Below are 22,696 nucleotides of genomic sequence, written 5' to 3'. Positions count from 1 at the left end.
GTTTGGAACGTGCTACTGAGTTTGTCTAAACTGAGGACATATTTGCACAGTGAGGATGATGATAATACCGTGGTGAGCCGCCGCAGTGAGCTGAATCGCTCTTCCCAGGTGGCAGCTGCTTTGCGGAAGGCTTCATGTCGACGAATCAGCTGTTCCACCTCATCTACGCTCCCTCCAAGCTCGTTGCTGTTGATAAACGGCTCCTGAGCAGTCAGCCATGCCTCTGCCACCACCGCCTCCTGGGCAAACTGGTGAACCTCCAACACTGCAAACAGGACAAATAAGAACACCAAAAAAGAGAGAAAGCATCTTAATTTACTTCTAAATGCCAGATTCCTGCACATCCCTGTCTTTTTTACTTTTTAAGCCATTGCATCCACTCACATTGCTGCAGGACTTCCCAGTGCTTGTCCCACTTCTCAGACAGCTCACGCTCCTTAGCGATCACTTTGTCCAGCTTCTCTTTGATCTGAGAATAAAGATATCACAATTACATCATGGGTCTGTTTAGCTCTATGGATGCTCAGAAAAAATTGAAATATTATAGGGAATCGATTCCTTCTCACACATAAAATATAAAACCTTATGTTTCTTAACATGCATCTCTAAAGTTTTCTGTCATGCATATACTGTCACATGGGTGCAGTGAGATCAGTGTAATCATTAAGAGGAAAAAGCTCAGGCTTCATTTGGTTTTCCACACTTAGTTTCATTGTATAGCAGGCACATCCTTGCTGGTCAAACCTTCTGTTTGCAAGAGGCAGCCAATTAGAACAATTTTTCCTTAAAGGGGGAGGAGCTATAACAGAGATACAGGATGAATTGAGAAGCTGCACCAAGCCCCAGCACGAAAAACAAGGGTGATTTTAGTGAATCATGTAAAGCCCCTCTAGCAATATGACTCTGCAGAGGAGGCTAATCGACTCGTGAGCCCACTCAACCAGAGTCTTCAAAGTTATAAACAAACTGAGGTTTAGATATCCGTGTTTAAATTGGACTTAAAGTGACAGTCTTTATCATGTTTACTCATCTCACCTCTTCAGCTGCAGGGTTTCTAGCCGCCAGCAGGGTTTTTCCCATCTCAATACACTCCAGGATGCTCTGACTGCGAGCCTCTACTTCACTCTTAAGACTCTGGTGATAGTTCATCAGCACCTCTACTGAGGACACGTCCCTGCAGGAACCACACAGAACCTGAACTCACTGAAGACTTTCACTATGCCCACGAATGCTGACCATCACATGCTATTATAATGAACCATAAAAAGCAAAATGATATTTCATATGTACATTTTTTTTAAAAGAAAATAAATGAGTTTGATCTTAAACAGTGCATGTGGTGAACAGATATTGAGGCTGCTATGCAGGGTGCCACATGCATATGTAGAAGGTATTGTAGATACCTGGGCTTCTCTCCTGTCCCTATCTGACAGATGATCGAGTCCATCCACATGATCTGATCTCGGACCATGCCGAAGAACCTCAGCTTGTCAGTCTCTGTGGTGATCTGCACCCGACACTCTTCGCAGGATGTTAGCAGCTCTTTCCAGCACTGCATCACTTCGTGCTCACGGCACGCGATGGCTTCGGCCTTCTCGCCAGCGTACACCGTCCTCAGCTGGGCTGCGCTCTCTTGCAGCTGACGCACCTGGCAGAGCGTGAAGGCAAGCTTTAGTAAACAGCTCAACTGAACAGGGACGAAACAGAATTGAAAAAAGGAAAGAGAGAGTTTGTTTTCCGAGTGACGCACGAAACACAGCTGCCAAGACAGCTGTGTTTCGTCAGGGCCAAGTGGTGCAGGCTCTGTCACCTGAGTAGGCACAGAACATCTGTGCTTTTGCATCTTTCTTGAGTAGCACTGTTCCTGCTGCCCAGGTGCACGACAGAGACTAGATCAAGCAAAATTAAATGCAGAGTAAGAAGATGGTGTTGCCATGAAAATGGCAGACTCACAAAGAACCAAAAACTTTACTATCCAATGAAATAGATTTTATGTGAATTTGATTTAATTTAAACAAATTCACATAATTTAGTTCAGTTCAGTGTTTTTTATTGGTTATAAAAATGCATTAAAGTCTATCATTTCTGGATTCAGTTTCTGATATACTGATATTCTTTACTTTTTAAATCCACATGGGGGGTCACTGCACCAATTAGGATTACTCAGTTAGCCAGGTAACTTCTAAAATAGCATGCAAAAAATGATTTACACTTTTGTAATCAATATTAACAGTCAATGCTAATGATTAATTTTTTTTCAAATTCCAGATGTTATTCCTTTCACATTTAAACTGTTTGCAGTCAGTAGCACAACTGGCTGTTAGCTACTGTCACGGGCTGCCGGGGCAGACCATGTGGAGAGAGTAGAGGACCCAATTGCAGACAGAGGCGAGGAGACAAAAACTGGACATAACGAAAAGCAAGCCTTTATTTAGGGCTGAAAACTCACGAAAATACAACATGGCTAAAGTGAGGAAAAACCTGAACATAACCTGGGAAACTATGACTCTCACTGTGACTTTATACTATGACGAGACAAGATAACAACTATGACTTGACTGGGAAACTGTGACAACGGGTAGGGAAGGTAACACAGACGATGCGACAATGAACAAAGGGAGACAGAGGACTTTAATACACACATGAGGTGATGAGGGGAAGAGGAGACACACGAGGACACAGTTGACTAGAATGAGACATAATGACAAAGGGGAGAGTAAAACTAAACGTAAAAAACCAAGAACACAAAACTCTTTCAAAATAAAACAGGAAACGTGGACATGACATGAGCAACATGAAAACACACAGACAGAAAATACATGACACAGAAAACTGGGACAGACTCATAACTAAGGCGACGTAAAAGGACCTAAACTATACTGCAACTCAAGACGATAACAAAGCAAACACTTAATATAATTTCAGAATTTCATGAACAGAGCACAATGTAAACATAAGAAAACAATACAAAAATAAGACAAAACGCTGGTTCAGAGACCCAGCCCCTGACAGCTACTCGCCATATTGCATCTGTTATGGATTTACAAATAAAAAAAATCACTAAATAAGTTTCTATAAAGATTCCTGCAGACCAAATATAGATAATATCAATCTTCTTCCTTTAATTCTCCTTTAATTTTTCCTTAAATGAAGATTAGAGGAGGGTCTGTTGATCGATGTGCAGCTGTACCTGTGTGACAAGCAGCTGAATGTCCTGCTCGAAGGTGTGCAGGAGTCTCTGCAGGGTGCTGGTGTTGGAAGTGCTGCCCTGCCGAGCCCGAACCTCTGGCAACCTTCGATGTTTGTCATCAATCTGGGCTAAAACCTGAAAAAAGGCAGTGGAGAAATTTTGCCTGTTTGTAGGGCAGAAATGCTCTATCGGCACCTGATTTACATTTTTCCTATTTTCTTTCTTTTTCAAGCTGTTCTCATCACGAAGGCCAATGTACACTGTGGTGACCCGACATAAAAGAAGATAAAAGTGTGAAATTAAATTAAATGAATCTGCTCTTTATCATATCCGGCATTATATGTGTGTGTGTGTGTCCTTTGGTTTAATTTGTGGCCCGTCTTGGCTTTGCTCCTCTTACCTCTCTGCAGTCGAAGAAGAATTTGTGCAGCTGGTGTGAAGCAGCGAGCATCTGACCGCGGGTCTCCATGAGCTCCAGCAGGTCGGCCCAGGCTTCGTTCACTCCGTCCTTCCATTCGGCGATGGTGGCTGCTTCTGAGTGGCCGTAGTCGATGAGCTCATCCACCATCTGATTGACGGCTGTCACTCGCTCCTGGCCCACGCTGCCCGTTTCTGACGCAAACTCTGTAAACTTCTCCTGTAGGACCTGGAAGTGTGGCATGTTTTATTTACTGCAGCAAATCGGTCTGCTAATTTTAATGTATTCATTCATTCATTCATTCATTCATTCAAGTCAAATAAAGAACATAATTAGACATTACAATCAAATGAAACCCCTTTTGAGATTTTACTTGTAATATTTAAATTTCAGGTAATAAAATCTGTTACCTGAATCTATTATTCATGTGCAGAGGCCATCTGTCGACACACTTACTGTGACATGCTCATAGTCTTGACCCAGTTCAGGCGAGCTGGCGACCACCTCCCTCTGAGCGATCCACTGCTCCAACTCATCCACCTCCCTGTTGAGCTGGTACAGCCAGTACTGCTGCTCCAGACGGCTCTTCCTCTCCTCCACCAGGTCCTTCAGAGACACGTACAGACGGTCTATCTGTGACTGACGCTTGCTGATCTGTTCGCTGTGGAAGAGAGGAGGAAGAGTGTAAGGTAAGGCACAAAAAAAAAAAAAGCTAGGAGGAGTGTAGCAGTAACTGCTCCCCCAGCTCGAGAGACAGACATCGCTTCTACTTTCAGGATTAGGATTTAAACTTTCCTTTCGGATTATTTATGGATCAGGATCTCGCCATCAGTTAGTGCTTCCCCACTCTCCTCTTTTTCTTTCCCCACGTGGTTTTATTCCATTACTGCAAGTCATTAACGTCTACTTTTTGCTGATTGTGTCTGTCTTTTCTCTGCTTTCCTCTCACACCTCCACACGGTGGCAGCAGACGACTGCCCCCGAGCCTCCTCCTTCCTGTTATAACAGAAATCTTTCTCCCCTTCAACAGAGACGATCGTTTTAAGGTTGGTTTTCTTTCTCAGGTTTCTTTACCTCATAACACAAAGCTCTTGTTGTGAAATACTGCTATAAAAATACAACTGAAGTGAATGATGAAAAACCTTTTATAATCCAGAGATTCGGTGCTTTTCTGTATTTAAGATGTTGTGACAGAAATTTCTGTCAGATTTTGTGCATGTGTTTAACTGCTCACCAGTCTGGATGTCCCATCTCCAGCAGCTGCCGGCACTGCTGTGAAAGCAGGCCGATGGTCTCAGCGTAGTCTTCGATGGTCTGTTCTAGGACCAAATGCTTCTTCAGCAGCTGCAGCGTGCTCTGCTCATCCTGGCAGGAGGAGGAAGAACACACGAGAAATGACACTTTAATTTCAGTATACACACACAGAATAAAACTGCATGTAAAAAATCCTGCTCACATTAGAGTCCAACAAACACAGTATCACATATTCAGATGACAATCGCATATTCTGCAGAGAACTGTGTGTGTAAGACGGCTCCTGTGATTTTAAAGAGTTTTTTTTTTTACTTCAATGATAAATATTTCAGACAAATAATTTTACCTTTCCCTTCTCCTCATTCATCATGTGCAACTCCTGCTCACTCAGCCAGGCCTCGACCTCGGCTGTATCGAAGTAGTACTGCTGGGCCTGGTACATGGCATCCAGGACCAGCTGCCTCCTCTCAGTCTCGGCCCAAAGCAGAGCCCACAGCTGGGACAGCTGGTCGTGACCTGCCCTGATGCAGTCTGCCTCAGGGCTGCGTATGGAGCCAATGATCCCCGCCCTCTCCAGGACATCATCAATTCTGCTCCTGTGGCTCTGCAGCTCCCTCTGAAGATTCTACAGCACAGGCAGAAAGAGCTATTTAGATGTTGAGAGTGTAAACGGATGGATCAGAACTCAGAGGCTGGACATTATCTTTATCACAAGTCATCAGTTATTTAGTGACTTGAGCTCTGCGTTTAAAGCTTTAGGGTGCAGGGGGTCTATCGTGAAGAGGAACGGGACCTCTGTTAAGGTTTCAGGCTAAGGCTGCAGTTTAATTAGCAGCTATTCAGGTTTTCTTACCTGGTTCTTCTTCATTAGCTGCTGCACAGCCTGCAGAGTAGAGCCGTGCTCCTGAGACATGGCCATCGGGAGGCGTTCCTGGACCCACAACTTCAACCGCAATGGTATGACGAAAAGAAATGAATATTTGTACATGTATGAATATGTGAACATGCATGTCCACACCTCATGTACAGATTAAAGAGAAGCCTGGTATATTTCACCTCAATTACAAATAGATAAAAAAGTAACAATAACAAAATTAGAACATGCAATAACACGACTCCTGTGTTTTGTGTAGTGAGTGTGAATCTGGTTGTGTTGTCAGCTCACAATCTCATCCTCCAGGTCTCGCCCAACTTGATGAACTTCCTTGGACGCCAGCAGGATGCGTCGCCTCTCCTTCAGCGGCTCGATCAAACGCACCATCCTGGCCTCCACGGCGGCCTGTCGCTCTGCAACCGTCTCCTTGACCTGCGTCTGCTGCGGGATGGAGGATGCCTGCACCTGAAGCTGCCCTACCTCCTTATACCATTCCTCCATCTGGGTCTCCAGGGTCTGAGGAGGAGGAAGAGGAGAGGGTGAGTGTAGTTACCGGGCAGAAGAATGTAACTGAGGCAGGAGAGAGGAGACAAGAGAAACTGGATGGAAGAAACATGTCATCATGTGAGAGAAGATAAAAATGACATGAGTGAGATGAAAAGAGTGTGGCAGGAAACAAAGTTTACATGATTTTAGTTTTTTTCACTTTAATGTAGTTGTTTTATTCCCTGTAATACTGATTTTATTTAACTTTTTAACTTACCACGTCAAAGTTTATAAAACATCTTTTTAAAAACTGTAATAAATTCAGTAGATTTATATGTATTAAGCAACAGATGGATAAGATGAGACTGAGGATAACCCAAAACAGCACAAGAACAGGTGGTTAACAGACATGAAGTGTAGTGAAGGTTACTGTACCCCTTGCCAGGATGGATGCTGGGTAGTGGAGTTATGATGATGTGGTAAAGCAGTGCTAATGGCGGCCTGTTAAAGGAAGCTTTAAGCGGCATGCTGTGGGAGAGGAGAGCGAGAGATGTCTGGTGAAATGATGAAGCAATGAATGGATGAATCTGTGCGTCAGCCCGGGTCGAACCTGCTGTATAAACGAGTTCCCGCCTTGCCCAAACCACCACGGCTGGAGGGCAAATTGCGAGTTACATCCCAAGATCACACGTTGACTGGCAGATGTAATGCAAGTGTGCCCAAATTTGGATTCTTTTATTGAGGTGACAGACCAAAAAAAGAAAGAAATGCATATTCATCAAACTAGTAACCCAGCTATTTAAGAAGCTCAGGCTCCAGACTTTTCTAAACACTCAGTTTTCTTTCACTCTTGGTTTTGTATGAGGGAATATCTCTAATATGGTTAACAGGTTGCTGACCCCATTTGCAGTTCCTATCCTAAAGGGAGGGGAAAGGAGCTACAACAGTTTTTCTTCAGTGACTAGATGAACAGAGGCGCTTCACCCAGGCCCAGTGTAAGATAAAGGAGGACACATGCAAAGCTTTAACCTTGATCTGATGAACGTTCAGCAATTTGTTCTCTATGCAAACTGTCATGCATGCAACAGGCATTTTTTTTTTACTAGATCTATCGACCAGTCCACAAATGTGAATAAAAATGAGTCCAGTGCTGTAACAGAGACCCGTAAACTGTCTGACTTGCACAAATCTATTTATTTGCGATGTTCCAAATATCACCTGGGTCCTGGTTCATTGACCAAGCGTTTTGGTTTCTTGGGTTTTGTTTATTATTAATGATCCTCGTGGCGATGCTTAGGTTGTTTATTTTTTGCGTACAGCTTTGCCCTGTGTCATGCCTGTGCTCAACCTGTTTTATTTTGGTAGTCTCACGTCTCTTGTTCCCAGTATTAAGCTCCAATAAATACTGATTATGATGGTGTGTCTCCACTCCACACAGGTGTCTCCACTCTGGCCAAATCGCCCTTCAGTGTATTGTATTGTATTCTATGTATTGTATTATGTACTGTGTACTGTTTGAGTCTCCTCTTGTGCTTTGTCGAGTGGTCCCTCATTGCTGTAATAATAATAATAATAATAATAATAAATTTTATTTATGAGCACCTTTCAAGTCACCCAAGGACACTTTACAATAGGATAAAACACTTAGTAAAACAATGGCAGAATAAGAACAATAAAATAAAGCACAAGATAAAATGAACAAACAGTGGATTCACAGTGAATATGCAGATTTGAACAGATGAGTTTTGAGTTGGGATTTAAACTGGGGGAGAGAACCAATATTTCTTATTTCAGGGGGCAGAGAGTTCCACAACCTGGGAGCAGAGCAGCTGAAAGCTCTGCTTCCCATGGTGGTGAGGCGGAAGGAAGGTACAGTAAGCTGGACAGAAGAAGAAGAACGAAGTGAACGGGCAGAACAAGTGGTGGTTAACAGGTCAGAAAGGTAAGAAGGAGCGAGGTTATGAATGGCCTTGAAGGTGAGCAGAAGAAGTTTGAAAATTATCCGGAATTTCACAGGGAGCCAGTGAAGTTCCTGAAGAACAGGGGTGATGTGCTGGTAGGAGGGGGTTCTGGTGATAATGCGAGCAGCAGAGTTCTGAACCAGTTGAAGCTTATGGAGGGATTTTTGGGGGAGACCATGCAGAAGAGAATTGCAGTAGTCAATACGGGAGGTAACAAGACTGTGGGCAAGAATGGACGTAGACTGGGTGGAAAGAGAAGAACGTAATCTGTTAATGTTACATAGATGGAAGTAGGCAGAACGGGTGAGGTTATTGATGTGTGATTTATAAGAAAGTGAACTGTCTAGGATGACACCAAGGCTCTTAACCTGAGGAGAAGGGAGAACTGTGGAGTTATCGATGGTGAGTGAGAAATGGTTTGCCTTCAAAAGGTTGGATTTGGTGCCAATAAGGAGGATCTCAGTTTTATCCTCATTGAGCTTTAGAAAATTAGAGGTAAACCAGGATTTTAACTCGGATAGACATTCTGTAAGGGAAGAAGGTGGGAGGGAGGAATCAGGTTTGCAAGAGAGATATAACTGGGTGTCATCAGCAAAACAGTGAAACTGAAGATCAAATTTGCGGAAGATGGTACCTAGAGGGAGGATGTATATTATAAAGAGAAGAGGGCCTAAAACTGAGCCTTGGGGTACACCAGAGGTGACGGGGAATAGACGAGAGCGGAATGATCTTAGTTGAATAAACTGGGAACGGTCGAGGAGATATGATTGAAACCAGGCGAGGGGTGTGTCAGAGATGCCGAGAGAGGAAAGTCTGCTTAGAAGGACAGAGTGAGAAATGGTGTCAAAGGCTGAGCTCAGATCTAAAAGGACGAGAATGGTGAGAAGACCAGAGTCAGCTCCGATTAAGAGATCTGTACCCTTGTTCCATGTTCCTGAACTTCTAATATTCCTGAAATTCTAATGTTTTCTGGACATTTAAAGCCTGCTCTTTATTTTGGATTCTTCTGGACTTTAGCTTTTGCATCAACAGCATTAAAAGCTGATGCTTTGAGGCTAGTTTCTCTGTCCTGCAACTCACTTCTCACACAGCAACACATGACCAGAGTAATTTCACTTTCTTCATGGTAAACCGTGTGTGGACGTCTGCTGCAACACTGGATCTGTTTGCCTTTCTGACTTGCCTTATGAAAAAGATGTGCTACACCGTTCTTCAAATATTTAAAAATACCTGGAGTAAACAGCTACAGTGATACTAGTACTAATAAACGTAACAGGGGTCAACTGAACATTGAAACTTACTAAAGTTAGAGTATATTGTGCTTACAAATAAATAAGCACTAGCTGCATCCACTCACAGATGCCATGTTTATGAATAAGCACAGATTACTATTTTTACTCAATAAAACATCAGTTTTCCCACTACAGAGGGCTTATCTCTCACTCTGATAGAATTATACATGAACCAGATGTCTAGTGTTTAAAATTAAGATAAATGAAGATTAATTATGACCTTAATGCTAGTGTGTGCCATAAATAAATTATAACAAAATAACCAAATACGCGACAAACACAGATTGAGTCCAATAAGTCACAAACAATCAGCCTTTAACCAGGCAGAACAATCAGCATGATACTGGCAACTATATGTGAAAATATTAAAAACTTGTCACCGTCTGTATTTGTAAAATGATCTTGGGATGAGACTTGTGTTAAAGCTCACCTGGTTTGCACGAACACTGACGGCTTACGTTGTGTCCAAAAACCATCAGCGCAAATTAAAGATTAATGCTGGCGCGAACTTATGAGAAGCTGACTTTGCTAAAATGAGATGGAAAGCAAACAGAAAGCTGTGCAGGCGCAGCGAGAAATGTTGCTGTTAGTCATTTTCAAACATGAGGTTTTGTTTGAATATTAATGAGCTGAGGCCATCTCTGTGTAGCGACAATAACGTAAACAGTGATTCACTCTGAGATGGTTCAACATGCAAGGAAGCAAAGATGCAGAATTACGTTAACAGTTTAGGGCAAAACTGGGCTAAAACTACGGAAAAACTAAGAAAAAACCCCAAAACTCCCCAAAAAATCCACCCAAGAATACAGTTATATAAGGATAAACCTCAGTTAATTTGATTTTCAGTTCATTTACAGTTAAATATTTATTATTATCAGGTTAAAATTCAATAAAAGTCTAAACTCTGGAAACCAAGAACTCACTACCTGACAGATGAAACAGAAAAAGCATCTTTGTACAAAGAAATCATAACTTAAGCCACTTCAGAGGTTAGAGGAACGCATCTGTGGGTGAAATGGCTGCAGCAATGTGCCAAAAACCACTTGAATGTTACGTACATGCAGTTTTTTGAGCTGCTTGTTGACGGTGGTGAGGTCCTGTCCCTGGTCGACGTAGGCCAGTTGACCCTCGAGCTGGCCCAGTCTCTGGTCGAGGCTTTCGTAACTCTGCACCAGCAGGTCGGCCTTGTTGGCTTCAAAAAGCTGGCGGGCTTTTGCCTGAGTGGTGCTCTCCAGATCCTGCCAGCACTCCCTGATCTCCTCCAGCTTCTTCCGCACCACCGGGCTGAGCTCCGGCTTCTCCTGGATCAGTTGCTGGCCCTCCTGGATGGACAGGAAATGAGGGGGAACACAGAGGGAGACGGGGGAGAAAATTAAGACCTTTTATGTCTTAATGCGAAAGGATTATTCATTAACATACCGAAAATGTATAATTAGCCCAGAGTACACGTAGATCAGAGGCAAATGTGCAAATAGAACATTTACTACTGAAAACAAAAGGCAATTAAGCTACAAAATGACACTTCATAATCACAAAGGCATTAAAAACACACAACCTATTATGATAATAAGGCCATTATGTAGTTTAATTAACACATCAATCAGTGAATCGACATCTCTAATTAGCACCTGGGGAGTACCAACATAAACGTAAAATCTCTGAGAATATATCGTTTTCATGCAGATCACTTGGTCTGCACCGCTATGCAAATTTTATTTAAGCAAAAATCTAAAATGTTTATGGAGATTGCACTCATAAATCTAAATCTAAAAGTTTATGTCAAGCGGACATTAAAATAGCTTTATGAAAGTGGGGTCGATTTCTCTATTTGTAATAAAAATAATTATTGATCTCTAATCCACTTTTCACAATAAAAGCGTGGTTGAAAATCTGTGCAGTGTAGGATATCAATGACGTTGTACATAAATAAACGAAACTATGAACCTAAAGCATTGAAAATGAAAAAGTCATTAGTATACCAATTTAGTATTCAACCACCAGAAAATTAAATAGTAACAATTTTAAATATTTTTAATAGAAATATCACACTCTTTAGCGTCTTAACTCTTAATTTCATACATTTCTAGCTGTTTCTGGGTTTTATAAGTCATTTTTGGAAGCTTTGGACAGACATTTAGAGACTGAACAATAAATTGAGAAAATACTAGTAAACAAGAAAAAATAATAATCATAATCATTACATGGAGATGTGACGTAATAACGTGTAAAAAATAATATATAAAATACAAAACATATAAAAAATGAAGCAGGTATAAATTTATAAATGTGCTTCATCGCATTTACAAGTCTTCCTGTGTTTGAATATTGATTCTGTGGAAATGTTGTGTGTGTGTGTGTGTGTGTGTGTGTGTGTGTGTGTGTGTGTGTGTGTGTGTGTGTGTGTGTGTGTGTGTGTGTGTGTAAAACCTCCTCCTACTAAAATACCTCATAAATTACCCCACACGTCCCTTCCCCCATCTCTCTCGCCTTTTCATATTTCTGCCCCTTTTGTACCTCATCCCATTCAGAACCATTACACACACACACACACACACACACACACACACACACACACACACACACACACACACACACACACACACACACACACACACTCTGTATGAATATCAATTAGATGGGGGAGGGATTTCACTGAGGAGGCGAAATGAAAAAAGTCTGGGAGCAGGTGAACATGAGGTGCTGGTTTGTGTGTTTATTAGAAAGAAAGGGACCTAAAAACATTCCCCAATATGAACAAAGAACAAAGGATTTCCTATAAACAAACATAGAAAAGCATTAAAAATCTAAGGAATTAACTGTGGGCCAAACTTCCAAAGTCCATTTTAGGAACACGGACTTTAAATTATTTGATATACACTGGAATTAAAATTCCAGCTTAACTTTGAAAAACAACAAACTGGCACTCGTAGCTTGCCAACTTGTCTTTATCAAAAAAATAAAATAAATAATACTTGGTAATGTGTGGATTACTGTGGATGACTGTGCTTTTCTTTGCATCTCAGTTCCTTGGTCAAAAGTTACGGACTGAAGCCTGCTACAAAAACTCCTCTGACCGCTATGGATAATCTCCCTCTTTATAACAACGTAATAACAAATATACAGGGGGTGAATACTTTTATAACTTATTCATTTGTATCCTTTTAGTTACATTAAAGATTACGCTTTATTTGACTAAAACTATGGCTTGCTGTGTGACACAGACCATCCACAAAGCTCTTGCTTTAGTCACGAACAGAGATGGGCAGCGTCCATCGTGCGTGGGAAGAAAACTTCTTTTTACAGCGAAAAAAACCCCTAAACTTCCAAGCAAGCACCGAGTGCGCTATGACGTAATGGGAAACTCACAGAGAAACTCGCGGATTCTTCAACTGACCGCGGCACACCTGCACCAGGGTAAACCTCCGCCTACCACAGTCCTGCTTTACAGGTGAAAATAGAGCAACAGGACCGCTAGTCTTTGACTTTATTTATTTTCTGCTGCGTTTTACTTGCATCTATTTGAAAGACTGAGTGTAAACACAAAAAATATTTTATTTTATGTGCTGGAATGTGTAGAAAATAGGTTTAAATGTTAAACTAATTTATTCAAGTCAGAGAATGTTGCATATAATTACATTTTTGCTTGATGCATAAAGTTAAAAGATTAAAACTAATAAAACAAGTTTAAAAAAAGAGACTTTTCCATTTGATTACATTTTGTATGATGGATTATGCAGAAAAAGTAGAATTGGGCTGAAAGATCTATCGCTTTATCACCTCTTCAGGTTGTAAATCGTGTTTTTAAAAAGTAACTAAGTAACTAAGTAATTAATTACTTTTGAAAATAAGTAATCAGTAAAGTAACGGGATTACTTTTTTGGGAAAGTAATCAGTAATTAGTTACTGATTACTTTTTTCAAGTAACTTGACCAACACTGGTCACGAATTAGCTGATATGTGCATATGTGTGTTGGATGCAGCTTGCTAACATTAGCAGATAACTTTGATGAACAATATATGGTAAATCCTGCATAAAAAATTAACATGCAGTGGCTAAATTGCTAATGTTGAAGCTTCGAAATGCACAGTCCAAAACCAAAAGTTGACATCAAAATGCGTCTATTCTCAGATTATATCTAAAGTCCTTTCAGGTTCCTCCGAGGACCACAAACATGGGTGAAAACCGCACCTGTTGGAGGGCAAAATATGAGACAACCATAGCCTGTAAGGTTCATGTCCAGTTTGAATTTAAAGAATAAGTAAAAAGGGTTAATCGTAAAGATGTGAAAATGTGCAAAACTTTATTTTAGATTTGATTTTACTGTGCAACAGAAACTGAAAGGACGGACATTTTTTAAAAATATTTTTTCGAGTTGTCTGACCTATTTTTCTGAAGAAAAGGTTCAATTTTCCACCATTTGGTTCTTGGTGGGTGGTACTTTTCAGACTGCCTCGAATTTTCACCAGGATGCTAAAGTATCCTTGAGCAGTGACTCATCATCCACAGAGGACAACATCCTGTCTCACTCACTCGAGTTATCATAAAATCTGCAGACATACAGAGCTGCATCATGACTGGAAACTGGAGCCCAGTGATGAGATAAGACAGCTTCCGGTCCAGACACCGAGATAAGCAGGGCAGTTACGGGAACCTCTAGGCAACACCGAGGTGTAAATGTGAGTGAGAGTAGGTCATAAAAACATCACTCACTGAAGGTCAGCCCAAACCAACAATCTACCGAAAAATACATTTTGATGAGGTAACAGTACAAAGCTAGGTTTGATATTTGAAAGTAAAATGTATTGATGAGCCTGGATTTATGAAACAATAATCAGATTTATCTCAATGCTCTACTATTTACTGGTTGTTTGTGCAGCTGTCCATTAAAATATAAAAGTATATTTTAGATCATGCTTAGCAATAACTGCCCAAAGAAGTGCCCGGCGTTTCCCGATGGTTGCTGAGTGGCCAGACTTCCTTCTAGAACTAAGGAGGATGGAAGACAGTATACTGTAGTGCATATGGTACTCTATATCTGCCGTATACACACCATATCTGCAGCTGCTAACTTAATTGCCACTATCTGGGTACAAATGGAGAGGTGAGAAGAAAAAGAAGCAAATATCTTCACACAATCCTGCACTGTTTTTACATCAACACACACAAACACAAAGAAGGAGAAGTGGAATTGTAAGCAGACAGACCACTTTCCGATCCTTTCCACTGCTAGTGCGTTACGTCAGCGTTCATTCTTGTGTGGTGTCCCTCCGGCTGCTGGTGCGTGCCATCCTCTGCGGTGAGTGGGAGGGTTTGTGTGGGCTCGAGCAGCTTCACCCACTAGCTCAGAGCTGCTACTCCACACTACTCATACTGTGTAAACTGAGTCTGCAGTTCAGAGAGGAGCACAGTATTCCACAGCGCATACAGACAGCATCTGTAGACATCCCACGCCAAGCGGGGAAATCTGTGTGAGTCCCACCCCGTACACTGAGCTTGGAGTACCTTTACAAGATGGGTCAACTCACTGTAGAAATACTCAGCCTGTGAAATCAGTTGAATAATGTCTTGTCATTAGATCAGATTACAGATGCCAACAGGAAATAAAGCATTAACCTTTTTTGGAGATTGAGACTTCACGTTAGGATACTGTTGCACTGATGCTAACTATTACTTCTCCCTTTAAGTGAACATCCTTGCTATCAAAAATAATAATTTATTTCAGTAAATAAAATTATAAAATAGTTGTTTTTGAGGAAATATTCCATTACTGAAGGCCGATTAAAACCCCTCAGTCACAGTTAGAGTTAAATCATCTGTTACGCAGCAGCTGCCTTCAGTCTGAGTCAGAACTGTCAGGATATTTTTATTCTGAAAGGACTAAAGTCAGAAATATGTTGCTTATCGTTTTCCTCTTCTTCAGTATTTGCAGTAGTGATTATGGTGTGTCAATGTTTAGCATAGAGAGTGCAATCTCCATAAACATTATTAACAAATATAACATGCCAGCAGGGAGCGTGACAATGAATTATTTAACGTGGAACATTATTATTGTGCCGTGGGGCTTCAGACTCAAATACACAGTGGTACTGCTCCATGTGGGAGGGCCAGTTCACCAGTGACCAAAGCTGCCCATGTGCTGGAAGCTGCCACACAATGTTCATAAGTAACTCCCCTCCACAGCCCACAGTGTGTCTTTTTCACACTGAAAACAAAAAGTGGAGATAATTAGGCACTAATATAAAATACAATGACACTATCGGTTGGTTTTCCTCCTGTACTGTTCAGTTCTTTCAGGTCACCACCCACCTCTGCTCTGTTACAAAAAGGCTGAAAAAGGTGTTTAAATGGACATATTTCACTTCTCTTTCATGTCTACTCATCCATAATCTTAACTGCTTTCAAAGCTTAGGGTTGCAGGGCAGCTGGAGACCAACCCAGCTTACATCATATATAGTATATAGCATTACAAATGTTGATACTATTATTATACATACGTTTCAGATAATGAGGGTAGTGTATATACAAGTAATCCAGTCAAAGCCAAAAGCTCACTCTTCAGACTGCTCTAAAGAATTGTTTACTGCTTTTAAAAAGACAGGGGCTCCATGAGATCCACGTATATGGTAAAAATAATTATTTCAAACTAGAGATGGACCGATCCGATATTATGTATCGGTATCGGTCCGATACTGACCTAAATTACTGGATCGGATATCGGAGAGAAATAAAAAATGTAATCCGATCCATTAAATATCAAAAAAGCACCTCACAAAACTTGCGACATGGCATAACTCGGCTCATAACCGTAGCACGTTGGAGCAGTGTGCATCAGGTGATAGAGCGGCTGTGGCGTGCGAGACCTGTCGGTGGTCTGGTTCAGCATTTTGAGCCTCGCTACCAATCCGGCATTTCATCTCCGAGAAAATGATCCCAGAGAGAAGTGAAGCAAGTGTGTAAGTTCATCTCTGAATGTTTGTAAAGCATTCCAGCTTTAAGCTTAACAACCGAAATATGGAGCGACTACCTCTTCTCTCCCCCTCCCTCTCCCGCTGCTACTTCAATCATGAAACTGATTAATGATCAGCTGATCGGCTTTTCTGTCGCGAGTCCGTCTCTCTTGTTTGTTTATTGCTCACTTTGCGCCAGAAAGAGGAAACCAGCGGCTGAACAACAGCAGCACGTTTAAGCTTGATAAGCTGTTGTTAGAATTTATTTAATATTACTTTCTACTCCAGGATCTTTTTCTACGTAGCTGACGCTGGTAACTGTGCAGGGGCGGATCTAGCAAAGTTTAGCCAGGGGGGCCGATAGGGCATGAACAGGGAAAAGGGGGCACAAAGACATACTTTTCTTTCTTATTCTCATTTAAAATGTCGAGCTTTTAATGAATAATTATCTGACACCCAAAGTTTTAATCTGATGTAAAATATATAGAAGTCCATTACTGTATATAGTAATTGTTAAGTCTAATATAACCTAGTAAGCTATAGTACTTTTTCCTTTGGGAAGGTACCATCTGTGCAGTCTGCAATTCTGTTGAAGAAAGATGTTGAATCTATTTAATTATTCTTGAAAAATAATTGATTTCTGTGCATTTTTTTTTCACACTGCATCAAATTAAAGTTGATTACGTCGATTAAGCATCATGAGGTGGAGGGTGGGGGGTGGTTCCCTATTTTTTTGCTGGGAGTTTTAGAAGCCTATTAGTTAGGTTGCTTACTCTTTAAAATACCAGAATAGGGAGGATGGAGTAGGCTTAAGTTTATTAGATTGATCAGTGTTGCTGAACTATGAAATATTTTGGGTGCAGTGTATTTTTTGCATACAGGTATAACAGAATAGCTTTAGTGTTTTGTTTTGTTTTTAACTTGAGTTTGAACTTATACAAAATGCAGCAAGATGTTAAAAAAACAGTTTGAATTCATATCAGTATTGGCCGATTTCAAATTTATGATATCGGTGTCGGTCATAAAAAAGTGGTATCGTGCCATCTCTATTTCAAACTACAAGTCACTTTAAAAAGGAAAAATATTGCTTTAAATCTCTTTTTTAACCTCCTAGGACCTGGATGTCCACATGTGGACATCACATTTTGGGCTGTCTAGACCAAAATACTAAATTCTGCTCTACAGGGGCCTGATGTCCACTTACAAGGACATTATACTGTCACTATTGTATTGAAATGTTCTCATATGTGGATCTCATTTTTCTCAGAAACAAAAATCAGGTTAAAAAATAAAAAAATAAAAAAATAAAAAAAAAATCACATAATTCTTTGTTTTTACATTTATCAAAATGCCATGAAAGAGTTCGGGTCTTAGGAGGTTAAAGTACTGATGATGAAAAGCACCATGTTGATGTGATTAAAGATTATTTAAATACTAAGACCCAGAAGGATGTGAGAGAATATGTAAAGTGAAGAAAAACAGGAAGTACAGTCGTGCAGGACAGACAGGGAGAGTCTGATGGAGCACTGATGCTAACAGCAACAGATCATCCTCATTCTGCTGTCTGGTGTGCGCTTCACAGCAGACATCTGCTCCCGAGCCTCCCCTCTGCCGCTCTGTTGGTCAGTGGGTCTGTCACGCTCAGGCCACTGAAGCTACCGTGTCAATATTTACATGTAAAAAAAATCTGCTCGTCCAGCCAAATGGAACTGCTTACTTCAATCCAGGTTGAAGTTTTAATGTCAACTCTTGGTCAACTCTGACATAAGGTAAGAAACCAAACACAGGGTCCAATGAAGTCTAAAGACTGAAAACATATTTATAATATTTGCTACGTGTCCACAGTCTTCAAGGAGATACAACTACAAATCAACATTACTTCTTCAAAAGAAATATCCAATGGCAGCGACCTGGGGTGATGGAAAGAATGTGATGGCTGGTATATATAATATGAAACTGAGGCACTGGTCATGTGATTTTTTGACACCTTGCACTTAAATGGAGACCTGCGTGACCGTCGCAGGGTTTCTGTAGGGTTGCACACTATGCAGAGGGTATATTTTCCTCCAAACTGTAATTGCAGACTCATTTATTCATATCAACACATGATTCCACTACTCATGCTGTTGCTCATAAGAAAAGCTGATGATAAAGGCAGCCTGCTGTGGGGTACTACATGCACTCACTCACACATGCACAAATGTCCACATACCATCCAGAAAATGCACAAATACAGAGAAAGAGGACGGCTGTTCTTCCATCTACCTTAAAAATGCCCCCATTTGTTCCTCTGTGCTGCTGTAAAAGCGTCACTTTGACTGCAGGAAAAGAAGGACTTCATCCATCTGCTGAGTGCCCTTTTGGCTCGAGAGCATTAGAAAGCCAAAAGTGCTCCAGGACTGGGCAGGCACTTAAATTGTATGAACCTAATAAGACTTTACTCAGACTTAACTTGGGTTAGCTACCTGTGTTTCTTACATCCTGTATTTTGCTAGTTAGCATTTTAGGTTTATCTTTGCAAACATCCACTTCATAAACAGGAGACGAGAGGAATTAGTAGGACGCTGTTTCAAACCGTTTTGCCTGATGAAAGTCTAACACAGAAACATTAAAAATAAATGCATTTTTTCCCATTTCAGTTACACAGCATGCAGGACTCTGTTTGCTATGTTTGTTCTCAATTAAAAATTAGCTAGCTTCAATCCTTCCTGTCTGCTGTTTTGGAGGTCTTGGAAGTCATTCAGCTACCTCTCCACAAGGTCTTTTTTCTTGTGGTCGGGTGGACTCCAGCTCCACCATGGAGGTCTACAGCAGCTGACAGGAGCCCTTATTCTGCTTTAGAGATGTGATGTGAGCTGGAGGGCTGCTCCAACCACAGAGAACAGGTTTATGTGCTGCTGCAGAGGCTGCAGAGCAGAATAACGACTGTCTCTTGTTACTTATTGCTTATAGTATAAACATGAAGTATGAGTAAGTCATTCAAGAAAACACCTTTGGCATGCACACAAAGATTCAGAGCCACAATAGAAGGATTTTAATCAGAAAATGTAAATAATTCTGATGCATTACTGCTTTCAGACATTTCATATTTGAAAACTTAATTGGACAGTTTTGCTGATTTAGGTTTACACCATCTGCTAGTTGACACAGAGCTGTCTTTGAAGGCTAGGAATATCAGGGTTGCAGTGCAGATAGTGCAGACAGACAGACCCTATGGCTTAGGAGCTCTGTAATGAGCACATAGAAAGACACCTACAACAGGTTCCCTGCAGAAATAAATAAAAAGAAGCTCCACATAGTGATTGTAGGGTCAACATCATCTATCCAGCTGGGCTCTATAATATGAAAACACCTATCTTATACTATCTTTCAGGTCTAGCACCTTCCTCAGCATTATTCTCTGTGTTCAGTTCAGTTCTGCGTGCTTTAATGGGTGCAGCATTGTCTGAACGGTGCATTTAAATATAACTGGAATTGATTGGGTGGAATAAAAATATATACTGTCAGATCTCCATCTTAGCTTAACATCTTGCTCTGAGTGCGAGGGCCTCATTGATGTTTTGCTGCACTTACCCACACACAAACCTGCCCATACTCCCTCATTCACGCACACATTCTCTTATATACTGCAGCACCACAGGTCAGAGCTTAATGCAAACTGTATACTGTATGCAACTCTATATAGTATACAGTTTGCACTCGCATACAGTTATAAGGAAAGTAAAAAGGTGCATCAATGGCCAGACAAAGTCGTATTTTTTGCACAGCTGGTAATTTGTTTATAAAACTTTTATAAAGCTGTACCGATTGCCACCGAAGCCACACAGATTGTTTTATTCTATGCATTTCAAGCATTCAAACCTAACAGGCAATTTTTAATCAATAACATGCTATCGTTACTTCCCCACACCCCCTGGACATCCTGGGGAGCATAACATAGTATGTCTTTGGACAGTTTGCACAGGAAGGTTCAAACCTAAAAACCTCTTGATATAACTGTCCGGGTTATATAACTGTGTCGCAGGCAAGACTCGGACCCAAATACAGGACATTAAGGACTTTTACCTTTAATGCTGAACTCTTCCCAGACATACAAAAACACCAATGGTAGCTGAGCGGGAGAATTCAATCCAAGAACTAGGAAACTCCAGTGAAACATGGAAGGAGGTATTATGTCTAATTGTTGAATGTTGTCATTGTGTTTCTTAAATTTGTAAGGTCTGAGTTCAATCTATAGGATCAAGACATTCCTTTGTCTCTGACCACCTCTCCAGCCACTCTGTGCTGGGGGAGGTTTTATTGCAGATACATTCTATCTAGAAGATCTGTTTCTTGTGATGTTGCTTCCTACTTTTATGATCCTTTTCGTGAGCAGGAAGTCATGCAGTGAGACACACACACACACACACACACACACACACACACACACACACACACACACACACACACACACACACACACACACACACAGTGCCTTGTCTTAGAACCATTGGGGGGTTTTACAGAGGGAGGTGCTTTTGCTGTGGTGTGTATTGTGTGAACTGTTTTCCCCAAAAGCAAGAGGAGGCCGTCGTCGGGGTCATTTTGCGGTAGGATTCAGAGTGCTTCCTGAGACACCGGCCGGTGCCTCCCTTGCTAGCAAGTAAAAGATGTTCGTCTTGTTTTTGTCGTTAACGAGAATAAGTTTCTAAACTAGCGGGGATGTGGAAACACAGACCCAACAGGAGGAATCACACAGGTCAATCTATATCTATACACAAGCCAGGTAACGATGGGAGAGGAAACAGGTCAGAAGACTGCTGACACTAATTGGGAAAATGAGACACAGGAAGTGAAATCTAACACAAATCACAGAACAGGGGTCAACCACCTGCCTCCAGCCCAAAGAAACTGATTCAGCCCACCTTAACTAGAGGGCAAAACAATATAAATGGATAATGGACAACATTTCCATCCTTCTGTTCTTATTCATTGTATTCTTTTAGTCTTTTAGTGCTCATTCTGAGTGCTTAGACCAGTTTGGTCTAAGCTTTCGATACACTGCATGTCATTATCCACTTCTAACATCAACACGACAGTGAAAACACAGAAGAAAACACGAGTCCAAAAAAGCATGCAAGCGTATCGAAAGTGGTTTCTCAATCCTGTAGCCACAATTAAACTTGACTCATAGAGAGAAGTGCACAATACACAAAACAAACCCTGTTTTACTTAACAGGAGATTATAGATTTTCCTGATATTTCTGTTTTATGCTTCAAACAGTGGATGCATCATGACCGGCATCACAGTGACTCAGTGGTTATCACTGTGTAGAGCCCTTCTCTGTGGAGTTTGCATATTCTCCCTGTGCTTGTGAAGCTTTGGTCCAGTTTTGGATCATAGTTCTCCCAGATCCCACCTGCAACCCGCCTCCCCCATTTATCATTATTAATATTTATAGAGTCATTAATTTCTTTATTATTATTACTATTATTGTTATCACTACTACTAGTAGTAGTAGCAGCACTAGTGGTGGTGGTATTATAATTACTGATGATATTGGTCCTATTATATTGTTGTAATTGTTTGAATTATATGTCTTAAATATCCACATAATGCACATTCACATACATACACATAGAACTCACACATAATTTTCATTAAATATGCAATTATGTACAAATTTTTTGTTGCTGTTGTTATTAGTTTTGAGATTTTCAGCGCACATTTTGTCCTGTCATCTATTCCACAGTTTAAAAAAAAACTTTATCAGTGTACAGTTAAGAATGAGATTCAATATGCAACTTTTCTATACAATGAAATAAAGAGATATAAATGAAATGACAGAAGAGAATAAAAATATGCACTCTAAGAGAAAAACAGGGTACAGTGTGCATATAGTGCAAAAACGTTACTAAAATTGCTCAGGTTATGCAATATTACAGCTGCAGAGCAAGTCTGAAGTGTAGTTAAAACCACACTTAGTTATTTCTCCAACCATATAAAAACAGTGCTTTCTGTGTCGACCCAGGACATAGTGAGATTCTTACTTTTGAGAGTTTTGCTTCACGGTCTAACGTATTTTTTTTTACATTTTGATCTTACTTCAAAGGCTGTCAAAGCCGGAACTGCGGGTGAGATATAACACAGGCTACTATTTGACTTTTCTTTGTTTTCTGGTATTTGCAATCTATTGCAATGGTGGATGATTAGTGATTTTTTATTTCTATTGTACTCTTGGTACATTCACCACAAACCAATCAGCTCCAGTCAGCCGTGATGTAACGTAGAGA

General features: G+C 40.8%; 1 protein-coding gene across 1 annotated transcript in view; it reads right to left on the bottom strand.

Moving 5' to 3' along the window:
• The window catches only part of sptbn4b (spectrin, beta, non-erythrocytic 4b), a 113,969-nt gene that overhangs the window by 15,215 nt on the left and 76,058 nt on the right, over positions 1-22,696 (bottom strand). Inside the window, exons 26-37 of the mRNA XM_085381049.1 lie at positions 10,534-10,797; positions 6,028-6,252; positions 5,716-5,805; positions 5,209-5,487; positions 4,843-4,973; positions 4,065-4,269; positions 3,591-3,836; positions 3,191-3,325; positions 1,404-1,648; positions 1,036-1,174; positions 385-469; positions 69-265 (exon numbers count right to left, since the gene is read on the bottom strand). Of these exons, the coding sequence (XP_085237175.1) occupies positions 69-265; positions 385-469; positions 1,036-1,174; positions 1,404-1,648; positions 3,191-3,325; positions 3,591-3,836; positions 4,065-4,269; positions 4,843-4,973; positions 5,209-5,487; positions 5,716-5,805; positions 6,028-6,252; positions 10,534-10,797 (2,241 nt within the window). The remainder of the gene's footprint in view (positions 1-68; positions 266-384; positions 470-1,035; positions 1,175-1,403; positions 1,649-3,190; positions 3,326-3,590; positions 3,837-4,064; positions 4,270-4,842; positions 4,974-5,208; positions 5,488-5,715; positions 5,806-6,027; positions 6,253-10,533; positions 10,798-22,696) is intronic.

Source organism: Rhamphochromis longiceps, linkage group LG14 (assembly GCF_057381845.1).
Source record: "Rhamphochromis longiceps isolate RC_006_pf linkage group LG14, R_longiceps_female_GT1.1, whole genome shotgun sequence".
Lineage (NCBI taxonomy): Eukaryota > Metazoa > Chordata > Actinopteri > Cichliformes > Cichlidae > Rhamphochromis > Rhamphochromis longiceps.
The sequence above is the reverse complement of the archived record's forward strand: the minus strand, read 5'-3'. Positions and strand labels throughout refer to the sequence as shown.